Source organism: Sabethes cyaneus, chromosome 2 (genome assembly GCF_943734655.1).
Source record: "Sabethes cyaneus chromosome 2, idSabCyanKW18_F2, whole genome shotgun sequence".
In the NCBI taxonomy this organism is placed as follows: Eukaryota; Metazoa; Arthropoda; class Insecta; order Diptera; family Culicidae; genus Sabethes; species Sabethes cyaneus.
Genome location: NC_071354.1, coordinates 3430354 through 3443474, shown reverse-complemented (window position 1 = coordinate 3443474; position 13121 = coordinate 3430354). Strand labels below are relative to the sequence as shown.

Genomic DNA, 13121 nt, shown 5'->3' with positions numbered 1-13121 from the left:
CCTTTTTAACATTCAATTCGTTGAATGTATTTGTTGAGTCCATTATCGTATTAACTCGTTAATATTTCAGTCGTTTTAACTCGTTAATAATTTTAACACTGACTATTTGTTAAGATCAATTAAATCTATTGATATTAAAAATAATTACTTTTGTTTTCAAATAGAGGTGTGAATTCTGTTTCAATTGCTAGTCACGTAGAGTCTCTTAAACAAACTGCGTAACCTTCGCATTGACTTCAAAGCTGCATTTGAGAGTGTAAGCTGACAAGAGCTATGAACTTTCCGACGAAACTGTTTAGCCTTACACTGGCAACGATTGATGAGATTTAGTGCTGTGTGAGAATGAAAATTTCGGGTGGACTGTCGGGCCCATTCGAATCTTGCAGTGGACACCGACAAGGAGACGGTCTTTCCTGCCGGTTCTTCAACTTTGCACTACCGTGAATCCACGCTAATATGAAGGACACCTCGTTCAGATTAGGCGAGTTCATTTTTAATCTGAATATTTGGTAACTATTCATTTTCACATATTTCGTAGGGGTTTCGTATGATGAGATGTCGGATGCCTCCAGCATCGCAATCACGTCAAGTGACCATCCACTATACTTACCGGGGATCCGCTAACGGCTATTCGCAACGAAATGTTGAACTGCATAACGGAACAGAAGTCATACGGCCAAAGTTCAGATGCTGCCAGCTCAAGAACGGCTACCTGCTCCACGTTGTGTCGACGAGCAGACAGTAAGATGGCTGGAAACTACGGTAGCAATCCGCAAGCCGTGGGCTACGAACATACACCATGAAGAACCTCCCGAGGCCCTTGGGTTAATGGGGTATTTTCCGAATAGTATGAATACCTCGAGCGATCCTCCGCCTGCTCCAAAATTAGAATGACGGTTTCTCTACATGGCGACTACTTCGTCGCAGCGTGACAAGGAACACCGTCTAGCTGGCGTTGGATATAGATCCTCTGTCTGCCAACTTAATGGTCAAACAGGGCTTCATGCTGAACTACCTATTCGGCCGAAAAGCGCCGGTCGTGATTCGGTCTCCAGTCGACTGCAGCCACCGAAGCCCTCTGATGCAGGGCAGCAAGTTAATCAACAAGATGTTCAAGGCATTGACCGCTGTCCGTCAATTTCCGAGTCTACTCTACCAAGAGTGACACACTTCAAATGTAGCGGGCAGCCTTTGCTGCGTACAAGCGAATCTTCATCAGGCTCATAGCGCTTCCGGAGTCCTTGGTCGGAGGTTCGTAAACCAGTAGCTAACAGCTGCCTTCATTCAAGAACCTTGGGTTCACGACATGAGAATTCTCGGATCAGGAAATTCGGTAAGTTAATCCATTGTAGCTTGCAGTCCAATGCGAGGACTGCTATTCTCTTAACTAAGGGAATAAAGTTTTCTCCCACTACAGAATTCATACAACGCGACGTCGTCGCCATCAAACTGAAAGAGCCGTTGACTATGGGGCATCAGGACCTGGTCGTGGCGTCTGCGTACTTCCCGGATGACAGACGATATACCACCGTCCGAGTTGCTGCGCTCTTGCAGCTGCAGGGCCATCAACTTGCCGTTCCGGATCGGGTGTGATGCTAACGGCCACCATACGGTGTGGGACTGTGGGGCTGCACGGATGTAAACAGCAGGGGTGAGTACTTACTTGAACTTGACTACCTAACTAGCAACAATGTCAATGTATGTAATGTAGGGAACGAATGTATCCACTTTTGTTATCAGAGACGAGGTCCTTTTTTTTGTTTTTTATTAACGAGTAGGGAAATCTGCTCAGCACCTTAGAAGATACGGTACTATCAGAAACCTGAGAAGACAACTCAAGGGGTTTGGTATCCCGATCCCCCTAAATGGGCGTGAGGACCCAAACCCACTAAAACCCTACTCGAGTCTCCAGCCTAAATCCCCGCGGGGGACTCCGCGTGCCCGAACTTGTACAGATACTGTCTAAAACAACCATGCCCTGACAGAATCTGTGTCAGGCGGAAGTTGACTTCGCCGTGGTGCCTGACGACCCACCCGGATACTTCCGGAATAAGTCGGTGTGCCGACGATCGGCGGCCGATCTTGTGGTACTCCGTATGCCACATCTTTTCAAATACAAATTAAAGCAATTGTTCAAGTCAAACATAAGTAATTATATAATTTAAGCGCATCAACCTAACCCACGTAGAATAGAATTAACATTAAGATAGCCGGATATCAATTTTTGTTTTTTGTTGAACCAGTAGCTTAGTTGTTTTCTGTAATTTAGAGCCCCTTAAAAGGAAATTTAATTCCACTGGGTGCTCATTGATTATTAGAATTAGTTGTAATTAAAATCTACTATAAAAAAAAAAAAAAAAAAAAAAAAAAAAAGTTCCACGTTGGTTGAAGCACTCAACGTCCTCACTTATGATGACAATAGGCATCATACCCGCTAAAATGCAGATTGCGTCATATCAAACTGTGCGATACGCACTCGCTACTCTCAAGCACATGAGACGACAGGTAGGTTTTGGTTTCTAACGCCGATGACTACACCGGTCCGCCATACCTAAGTATGGACTGAACCACGTTAGCTAAAAGCCTTCGCTTGCTGCCATATACCGCAGAGCTATTAGACATCATACGTGACAATGCCGAAATAGCTGTGGAGGCCTTCTTGCAGGCATAGTCGACGTGGCTCCCGAACTTGAGCTTGTCGTCGACCATGACTCCCAGGAGTTTTAAGAACCGCGTTGACGAAATAGTGCAGTCCCCGAACGCTGATATTTGCTTGCTGCACTGACTTGCGGTTGTTTACCACCACAACCTCCGTTTGATGATGCGCTAGTGCCAGTTTCCTGGAGCGCATCCAATCTTCGACAATGTTTATAGAGTGGGCAGCCGTCAACTCAACCTCTCTGATAGATTCACCGTAGACTTCCAAGGTGATATCGTCCGCATAGCCGACTATCACCACCCCTACAGGGAACTTTAGCTTCAATACCTCGTCATACATGACGTTCCACGTATTGTAGCATAGCACCCAATTCTGGAAATAATTTTCCAGAATCCTGTACAGCGACACCGGCACTTGGACGTTCCGAAGCGAGTTAGCTATGGAGTCCCAACTAGCGCTATTAAACGCATTTCTCACGTCGAGTGTGACAACTGCGCAATAGCGGATACCCGTCCTCTTACGCTGGATTGCCACCTCGGCTGTCTTAGTGACAGGCAAGATGGCATCCACCGTAGATTTGCCTTTATGGAAGCCGAATTGGTTCCTTGACAGACCATTTGTACCCTCTGTGTACTGTACGAGTCTGTTAAGGATAACCCTCTCCAGCATCTTGCCGGCAGTATCGAGCAGACAGGGGACACCCGAAGGTTTTCCCGGCTTCGGCAATAGAACCAGGTTCTGTCGCATCCATCTGTCCGGGAAGTGGCCATCTTCCAGGCATCTACTCATTACTGCTCCGAATAATCGAATAATTCGGGAGTCTCCAAAATAGCCGCTTCAATGGCCAAATTCGGGATTTCGTCTGGTCCCGGTGCCTTGCTTACCTTTAGGGATTTAGCGATCTCAATGAGTTCCTCATTCGTAACCGTCGCTTCCTCCCCAACCTCTAAGCCGCCGTCGCCCACGTTACCTTGGATGTTCGGCATGGAGGCCGACCATCCTACGCTATGTTCTGAGATACTGGAGCGTCGGCCGTGGAACGACTCAGCGACTTGAGGCCAGGGCCTTGGCTCGTGGCGCAGAATAAGGCCCTCGATGATTCGCTCCAGCATCTCTGGCGAACGCTCTGCGGGCGCCATCATGCCGTTGGTCTTTGCCATTACGACCCTGTAGGCATCACCGCACGGGTTCGCATTAGCACTAGCACATAACCTTTCAAAGCAGGCTCGTTTACTAGCTTTTATTCCACTCTTAAGCGCTGCGCGTGCAGCAACAAGTGCTACTCGACATTCAGCCCTACCTTCGTCCGAACGAGCTCTTTGCATAATTCTTTTCGCGCGAAAGCACGCTCCGCGGAGTTCCACAATTTCAGCCGTCCACCAGTAAGCCGGTGACCTCCCATACCAAGGGCTTTTCCTAGGCATGGCAGCGTCACACGCTCGCGACAGTACCTTAATCAAATGATTAGCGTTCGGATCGGGCATACTGCGATCACCGCACTCTCTTCGGATCGCTTCCACAAATACTTCGGGATCGAAGTATGTCTTCCATTCACGGGTGGTTGATGTGTGGGCGCTACTCGCCGCCTGCCGCCTCGTTATCTGAACGACACCATAGCGGACCGCCTCCTGGTCACTGTGAGTGTAGCCATTGTCTACCCTCCAGTCTCCTATCAGACCAGGACTCGTCACGTCCTGTCGTCGAAAGTCACGTCGATGATAGACTCCACACCGTTCCTACTGAAGGTACTTGTGTTGCCGACGATGGCCAGATCTACGTTAAGCTTTGCCAGAGCCTCAAGCAGAATCCGACCCCTATGGTTCGTGCGACGACTTCCCCACTGTACCGCCCAAGCGTTAAAGGTGCCCGCCACAACCACCGGCCTTAAACCAGTCAGCACAACTGATACTTCGTCTACCATCCGCGTAATAGACCAACTCGGCGAAGCATAACAGCTGCAGTAGAACACTCCACCCACTTTGGCAACCGCAAATCCCTCGTCTGCAGTTGACACAACCTCCTGAACCGGGAACCTGCTTGTCCATATAGCCGCCGTCCCAGACCTATCCGAGACCCAGTTGCCGTTTCTGGCAGGGACGCGATATCGATCCGAGATTATGGCAATGTCCATTGCTGACTCAGAAACTGCTTGGCGTAACAGTTGCTGAGCCGTGCTGCAGTGGTTCAGGTTGAGTTGTGTCACTGTGCCCCTTGGTTTATGGCCTGCACTGCCACATGTGCACAACTGGCTCCTATCTAGCCCGTTGCAGTTCCAGGCTTTATGTCCGTGCTCGTAGCTCAAGCTTCCGACTGCTTGAGCACGCTCAGTGGTGATACCGACCACCCCACTTCTAGCCTAGCGGTTTTCAGGGCTTCGTTTCCGTCAGTCAGCAGAAGTTGTATGGTGGTTACCTGGATCCCGATCGGACCCTTGCGTAGGTGAACCGCCTCGGTTGCCACCACCACTCCACTTTGCTCTTTGAGATCTTGTACGACCTCGCGCACTTCGGTGATCTCGTCCAGGTTCTTATGCTGGAGAGTCACTTCTGGTGTGAGAGGACGTACCTGCACTCCGTACCCGAGCACTCCTTCCGCTATGGACCTGTATGCGGAACTCTTCTTGGTGGCGTCCTTCTTTAACTCGAGGATCATATCGCCCGTGCGTGAGCGGCGGATGCTCCGCACGTCCGCGCCCAGATCCTTGAGTAGGGCGTCTCCTCTCATGGCCTTCAGAACCTCCGAGTATTTCGACCCGTCGGTTTGCAGGATAAGAGCGCCGCCCTTCTTCGCTCGCTTCCTTGCCGGTTTAGTTGGAGCTGTTTTTTTACTGGAGCCTCCTCCACCTTTTCTCTTGGCCTTAACTTCGGTCCACGGGCCACCCGTCTTGGAGCTTCCCGCTGGTTCATCGGTTAGCTCTGCCAACCCGCTAGCCTGAGGGCTTTTACCGATCAGGCGTTTTCCGGTCCACCAGGGGTGCTATCCCCCGGGGACTGTCTCCGACGCTTGGCGGACGCCTTACCGCTGTTGGTAGCACTTTCCGTGACTTACTGGGCCGCGTTGCATCAACGGGCAGGCGTCCGTCTGTACTGCCTTCGACGCCTTCACGGTCACCTTTGCCTCTCCTGCCCGCGCCGCGAGGTCGTTGTGCGTTTTGGTCGCTGCGTTCAAGGTTCTCCGAAGCATGAGCAAGCTCTGCTTTAGGTCCTTGGAGAAATTGCTGCTGTGACGCTGCTACCACTTTAGGTACAGCGTCTCTGTTCTTCTCCATCGCCCTGATTAGTGCTGGGCCGTTCATCGCTGTGTCCGGCGTGGTAGGCATACCGCTGCCTTTGCCACCCGCATTAGCGCTTGGTGGAGAACACTGGATGCCTCCTCTCGCGAACGGGTTTTCCACCATATCTACACTTGTACTTTTGATTTTTTTTCCATAAGAATCCCACGAGTTGAGGGGAAAGAAAAGTCAGCCACATCAAAGCCCCTCATGATACGGTAAGGGCTGATTACTGTGGAGGGCGCTCTGGTACTCCACAGGCTCCGTTTGAGGCTGAGTATTTATAGAACCCCCCCCCCACCATCCATCCCTCGGCAAGGGTCACATGATACCTTGGATTAGGGGTTTATCCATTCATGTTTTTACTTTTAGCAATGGATAACAGCTGTTAAAACCATCCTCCTTTGGGGGTTTTGGACCCTCTGCTCAGGTTCTCAGTATTTTTAGGTTCATCGAACATGCTTCTACCGAGATCCGTCATTTGCAGGCGGAGAGTTTACACTCAGTCTTCGCATGAGTGTCCCCTTCTCTGTCCGCATACGACCCTAGTTTCCACCGGTTGTCCGATTTCCACTAAGGAACGTATCCCGGACGGTACCACGAGGAGGTAGAGATAGGAGTTGCTAAATAAGAGGCTGTGGAACTTCGTGGTAGTTCTGGAGCGCATTATTCAACCATGGTTGAATAACGAGGTCATAGACCTCACTCTGTGCAGCACTTCTATAGCTGAGAAGGTCAAAAAGTAGCCTGTCTCTAATGAAGCTAGCTTAACAATACACCCTAAGATGGCCAACTGGAGTTCGTTCAGAGAACATCTGGGTAACTTCTGTCATATTAATAAAGGCACATCAGCTGAGCGGGGCGTTGCAGGCGATGATTGTTTACCGTAAGCTGTCCGTTAACTGCCGTGACGTGGCCCGATGGTATGAAACCAGTGGCGACTCGTGGTGGTTTAGCTTACCTGTTCAACCAGCGGAAAATACAAATTAATACGCAGCTTTTTTTATTATCGAAATTCTATATTTTATTCATAAAACAAACATTAGGGGTATTCATGTAGCGCTTGCTATGTTGCGTAAACGGAGTATTTCGTGTATATGCTGCCGGAATTCGCATAGCAGTTCCGGTTTCTATGCAAGCGGTAGAGTAGCGGCAGTATAAATACGCAATACTCCGTATACACAACATAACAAGCGCTACGTGAATACTCCTATTATTTAAATAACAACGGAATACGGCGGTTTACTTTACCAGCAAACTCGTCTCTGAATTTTAACTACGAACCTAAGACTTTCCGTTCAATTTACCTATTGAACCAAATTCAAGAATACACACGCACCACAAGCAATATGCGTAAGTTGTTCAATGCTAAAGATGAACGAGTTAATGAGAAAATTTTGCGAATAATGCATGCCATCCCCTTCGTACCAATACATTGTTCCTGATGCTAATATCTAAAGCAACGTTCAAGCGTCGTATTGAACGTTTTGCTCATTAGCTTCGTGACTAGATAAAATGGAATCAAAGCGCAGGCCATAGGGATATGTGGTAGTAAGTTGTTCAATGCTGAAGATGAACGAGTAATGAGACAATAATGCGCCCGCGCTTTCGAGTAAAAGCTGTTTCACATTCTCTTTTTATCTCTTTCGTACCCAGAATCAACACCAGGAATAATGTGTTGGTACTTATATGCTTGTGCATTGAGATCAAAGCAACGTTCAAACGTCGTGTTGAACGGTTTGCTCAGCAGCTTCGTAAACTAAACTAATAATTTACCGAATTATTCGTATTGCATATGCGTCGGTTCAAACAAAATCATGAACTAGTGATGAAAAAAAATTTTGTCGGGTTGAATTTTGCTGCCTGTCCTATGAACAGGTTGAACATGCGGACGAGTCGCCACTGAATGAAACGCTCAGTAACCTCGGTCGGGAAGCTAGGCGTCCATTCAACAGGGCTAAGATAAGATTCTTGTTGCCGACGTCACCGTAGATTACTCTATGACTTGCTGCAAAACACTCCGCTGACAAATTGTGACAAAACTCCCGACAAACATCGAGAAATTGCTATTGATATCGCAGCCCAACACATCTGATCTGACCTATATTTTATTTCCTCATATGTTTGCTGCGGTGTTTATCGTTCGCTTATCTGTGCTCGTTGATGTTCTTTTTTCAACTATTTTGGACGTTGTAATTTAATCTGTTATTGATAGTAGCCATTGGAAGATTTGGCACTCATACCCTCTTGACTCGGAATTCTGATGGAAAGTTAGCTGGGTCGATCAATCGTTCTTTTGGTGTAGAAAATTATCCTTTATTATACGAGGAAGCATATGGGCAAACTATAGTTCTATATAGATTACAAAATAAAATACGCAAGTAGAAAAATGTACAGTAATCATAGTATTATTTCAGGGAACGGCAAAAATGCAGCGCTTCCGTACGTGCTAAATTCGCTTGTGAATTGACTGCCACCGCAGCGAGTACTCTTCTATAGTTGTATGGCTTTTGCAAACTTCAAGTTAGAGTTGAGTGGCCTATTTTGTCTGCAATTATTTATATGTTTTCTATTTTCAATAACATTTTTTAAGATAATAGATAAAGAATCTTAAAACACCTACTTACTTCCGCGATTGGAAAGCAAAACTAATCCAAATGGCTTGAAAACAAAAACGATGAATCGCTAAGCGTTAACTTATTCTATTTACAAATCATCATCGCCAATCCATTCAAACGCTTCGTTGTGAACGGAATCTTTGCCCGATTTGAAACGAACCGTCGTGTTAAACTCCTTCAATTTGCGTCGGATAAACGAGGTACCATTGTGGCCACTGCCATTGGTTTGATTCGTTGTACTGTTACTGTCGCTCTGAAAGAATCGCGGTTAGCTTTATTCTTACGCTACATTTTCCTCAGAACACTGAATACTTACAATGCTACTAAGAGTATCGGTTGAGCTGGAATCCGTGATGCAGTAATTGGAACCATCCCGTCTAATGTAGGAAAGAGGAGCAAACTCCGCTTGATGAGTCTGATGAGTCGATTCAGGTTAATGAGGATAGTATTATCAACGTCTTATTTATTACATCATTACCTGTATATTGTTGATGTCAGATCCGTTTTTCTGATTGAGCAGTTCATCCACGATCGACTGAAGGCACACGGACATAAGCATCGACTGGTCGCTATAAATGGTGATCCATTTGAGCTGGTTCTTGGCCATCAAATACTCGAACGAAAGCTCTAGGTTACCGGAACCTTCACGGCTTTCGGAGGATGAGTTCGATGATATTTCTTCGTTCTAAAATTGATCTCGCGTTTAGTAAACATCGGAATAAATCTATTAGAATCACTTACATTATGGATAGTTGTCACCCGCCAGCAGCGAATTCTCGTCACTTTGAATTTGGTTTCCTGTATTTTCTTACCGCAATGAGTGAGCATGTTCAGTTCTCGATTTCCAATAATAATGGTAGCCATCGTGTTCTGCTGGGGATAGTCTACGCATACCCGCGGAAACTGCAAGCAACCGTAGAGTGGAAGCTTTCGCACAATCTCCAAATACTCTCGTTTATTCCCTCGCGCCTGCAAGTCCGTCAGTTGTTCATTCAGATCACGAGTGGTGATAATCCAGCCACGTTCTACGTCGCTCAAAGCCTGAATGTACAGAAGGTTCAATGCGATTCTATCCCGCAGCAGTTCCAGATCGTACCTGGTGTCCCAGTAACTAGTTCGTATCACAATCTTGCAGTCTTCCCATTGTTTTTGGGAAATGTAAGGAGCTTCAAAGTCCATCAGCTTTTTGGTGATGGCAATCTCCCCGTTGGTCTCTTTGCGCATCAGATACAGTGAGAAATAGTACGTAAATTCTTTGGGCAGATCCACGAGGGCACAAGCTTTCTCCAGCACCTTGCTCGAGCAATCTGTGGTGAAGGCCTTAGTCGATATCCGATAGCCATTCATGAGGAACACGTCCACGTTGACTTCCCGACATTCCGTGAACGATGATTCCTGTTGCGCATTGAGCAGAAATGCTCGGAGCAGCTCCGAACGGCATAGCACTGGATCTTGTCCGACTGCGATAGAATAAAGAAAAGAATTATGTAGAACATTGGATAGTTTGCTGGGGACGGGCATGGGTCATACCTAGTTGAATGTACCGCTCGAGGCTGACTCGCCGCTGCTCGATTTGGCTGGGCGTCAAAGGCAGCAGTTTCTTGGGCGGAAAGCTTGGCAGTACCAGCGTGGGCAGTGAGCGCTTCAGCTGTTCGTGCAGGCTGTGAAGTTGCTTGTAGCGGAGACAACAGTGGAAGCTACCGTTGATGTGAATGTTGAAACCCTGTGGGAGGAGTGGAAGTTGTTAAATTATTTGCTAGTGCGTGTGTTTGCTTTCGTTCATATGTAATGGGAATTTGCTTCGACTATTGCATAATTCGTTACAAGCCACCCATGCACCACTAAGCGGTTAACAAAATGATTGAACGCGTGTGAAGAATAGCGTGTTCGCTTCGCAGTTCATCTGGGCTATGCGAACCGACCGACCGACCGCACGCTCTCTTCGCCGAACATGTGTACGATCATTTAATTTAATTTTCGCTATGCTATACTGTGTGGATATAGTACAGATCAGCGGTCACCTTTTCAAGTGATCTCGATTTACTACATATTTACTGCTATCCACGAGAAGGAGAAGCTTCTTAACCCTTTCTGTCCCAATGGTTAACAACTTTTGATTTTCTGCAGAAGTTATACATTAGCATACTTTATACTCAATTTTCCTAAAAAGTCGGTTTGATTTTAGTAGTAGATGTGTATTACTGGTGCTACTATGGGACGGAGAGGGTTAAATAAAAACACAAGCGCGTTTCGAATACTACTAAGTCAATGCCTCAATATCCTCTGTAAAGTGGAAATCACTAACTTCAAGTGAAGGCATGCGAGAAACAAACATATCAGCTGAACATGTTCGGTTCAATGATTTCATGAAAGCGAAAATTTCAACTGCCATCGAAAGTGATGGACGAGAGGGCTGCCGCACATATCGAGCGTTCGGACAAGTTTATTGAACCTCTCTAATTGAGATTGTCCATCAAAGCAATGCCACACTAGAACACAACCGGAATGCACGCATTACATCACATCACTTCACTTATGATCTACCTCCACCGGACTTTTTTAACGAGCTAAAACTGCGGTATCGTGCTGTGATGACGGCAACAGTCCCAGATTGACGATGTTATTTTAATGGTTTTAGCAAAAAGTACATTCCATCTTTTTCAGCCAAGGTGTGTGTGATTGTAAAAGTTCAAGTATGTTTGAGCTGATAAGCAAGTGCTTATTTTGAACCACTCGTTGTCGGCCCTGTTAATGCATACCTACTAGATGGTTTATTTTTACTTTAGGAATAACAAAATTTGACGTTTTTCTATCCTAGTAGGAAACCAAAATACAATTTTGTTGTCGCAATTTTTTTTGTTAAAGTCACGGTTTCCTATGATCAGCCAACAATCTAAATGTTTTTTTTGTTTTTCTCCAATGTTTTGAAAGCTAGATTCATTTACTTTATACAATTATTATGGTAATTTCGAAAATATATTGCAGTTTATCTCCAGTTTCCTTTGCGCCTGAGAGATACCGAATATCATAGGAGATAATAAAGACTCATGTTGTTTGATTAGAAATTTTTGAAGTTAACGCCGGTCCGGTTTGCATTCAAAGTTGTTTTATTTATTCCTCGTAAGAAACAACCGTGCTAAAATATAGTGATAGCTTTAAACAAAGGTAAAAACATAAATAAAGTCTTTCATTTTAATACAAACACAATATTTTTTCTGCAAAAATTGCATCTGTATTGGGTGGTTTCGTTCGATATTCCAAGCAAGGTTAGTTAGTTTAACCCACCTTGATTCCAAGTATCTTAGGACAAAGCGTTGTTATGAGAAAAAGTGCCTACCAATAATTCATTGGTTAAAAAATACTTTGTAGGTCCTATAAAATATTTTAGTATTCTTCAACTACCAAGAACTAGGCTTTAATTTCATTCACTTGCTAGTGTTGCAACTGTAAAACCACAGCAGTGACTGCAAACATATAAACTTCTGCATTTTTATTACATCGCTATGTTTAGCAATAGCATTCATCCCACGACAATGACAACATTGTTTGCAAAATGCAATCTCACCATTCGGCGTATTATGGCGATAAACATGCCAACGTCATAACCTATTTATGCTATATTATGTGCGGAACTCCACCAGTGATCAATTTTCTATTGATTTTTAAAAAATAGCATTTTCTCTACAGCAAAGCTGCTTCTATAGCATATCAAATTTAGTCCCTTACCGTGAACGATGATCCGGAATTGTCCGAGCCGAACTCCTGCGTATCCGGAATGGAGAAATGCATTGTTTCTGTCACGGTGCGCTCAGAAGGCATGAATCGTGACCGTCACTTCATGGGAAGCACTCACAAAATAAAAATTGAGTCGCAGACGTTGCTCTTGCATAGGAAGCCAGAAAAGGTAATCTTTTTCAATTGTAGAACACTGAACGACCCAGCACCAGATCAGCAGCGCTTCCGCAAATTGAACCAACTTGCTTACAGTTGTTGTTGAATACGTTTTATTCACTACATTCTTCTGGCACGATAGCTCATTTAAATGACACCCCCTTTTTGCAATTTGCGTTATTCAGTCATGTAACACTCTTGCCTCCCCGTTGAGGACACTGAGACCACTGAGACTGACTGGCTGTCGTTTTCGTTTCTGTGCAGCGTTATCATCCAGTCCAAGCTGGAACCCGTTTCCATCGAAGAGAGGTATCTTCACATCCCCATCTCCGTTCGACGACCGTTGTTTACAGTAAACAGCCTACGTACATGGACTGGTCTGGCACTGGCACTTATACTTCGACAATCGCAGCGCAACGGGTAGCAATATCGATGGCACTGAAATATTTTTTCACTCGTAAATTTGAAACGTTCACAATGGCTCGCTGTCTTGCCACTAGACTTAATTGAATAAATTTTATCAAGGAACCACAGAGTGTATTACGAAATTTTATTTCGACGTATTGATTAATCATACAACTACTTGATTACTGAATCACAATTCAATTTTTTCTACACCTTTTCACTACTAGGCAGTCAGTAGCCTACACACAAACCGAAGACCGAGCGACGAGCACACACC

The 13121-nt window shown here is 45.6% G+C and overlaps 1 protein-coding gene across 4 annotated transcripts; it reads right to left on the bottom strand.

Annotated features, from left to right (window-relative positions):
• Positions 1-8235: 8235 nt before the first annotated feature.
• On the bottom strand, positions 8236-13121 carry LOC128734834 (sorting nexin-17). Of its 4 annotated transcripts, none has more exons than XM_053829203.1 (7): positions 12275-13121; positions 10079-10271; positions 9290-10008; positions 9027-9233; positions 8865-8963; positions 8554-8801; positions 8236-8499 (listed from the first exon to the last, which is right to left on the bottom strand). In XM_053829203.1, exons 1-6 carry the CDS (start codon positions 12365-12367, stop codon positions 8637-8639), a joined length of 1476 nt encoding a protein of 491 aa, XP_053685178.1. In that variant the 5' UTR covers positions 12368-13121; the 3' UTR covers positions 8236-8499; positions 8554-8636. The 4 variants fall into 4 exon arrangements, with proteins under 4 accessions (XP_053685178.1, XP_053685176.1, XP_053685177.1 ...); XM_053829201.1 differs by having other exon boundaries at positions 8236-8478; XM_053829202.1 differs by having other exon boundaries at positions 8558-8801.

Bases quoted from the DNA above. Each gene is read 5' to 3' on its own strand.
- LOC128734834 (XM_053829203.1), bottom strand. From the start codon at position 12,367: ATGCCTTCTGAGCGCACCGTGACAGAAACAATGCATTTCTCCATTCCG. The intron at 10,272-12,274 runs GTAAGGGACTAA...CTCCTCCCACAG, and splicing joins ATTCCGGATCATCGTTCACG to GGTTTCAACATTCACATCAA. The intron at 10,009-10,078 runs GTATGACCCATG...ATTCTATCGCAG, and splicing joins CGAGCGGTACATTCAACTAG to TCGGACAAGATCCAGTGCTA.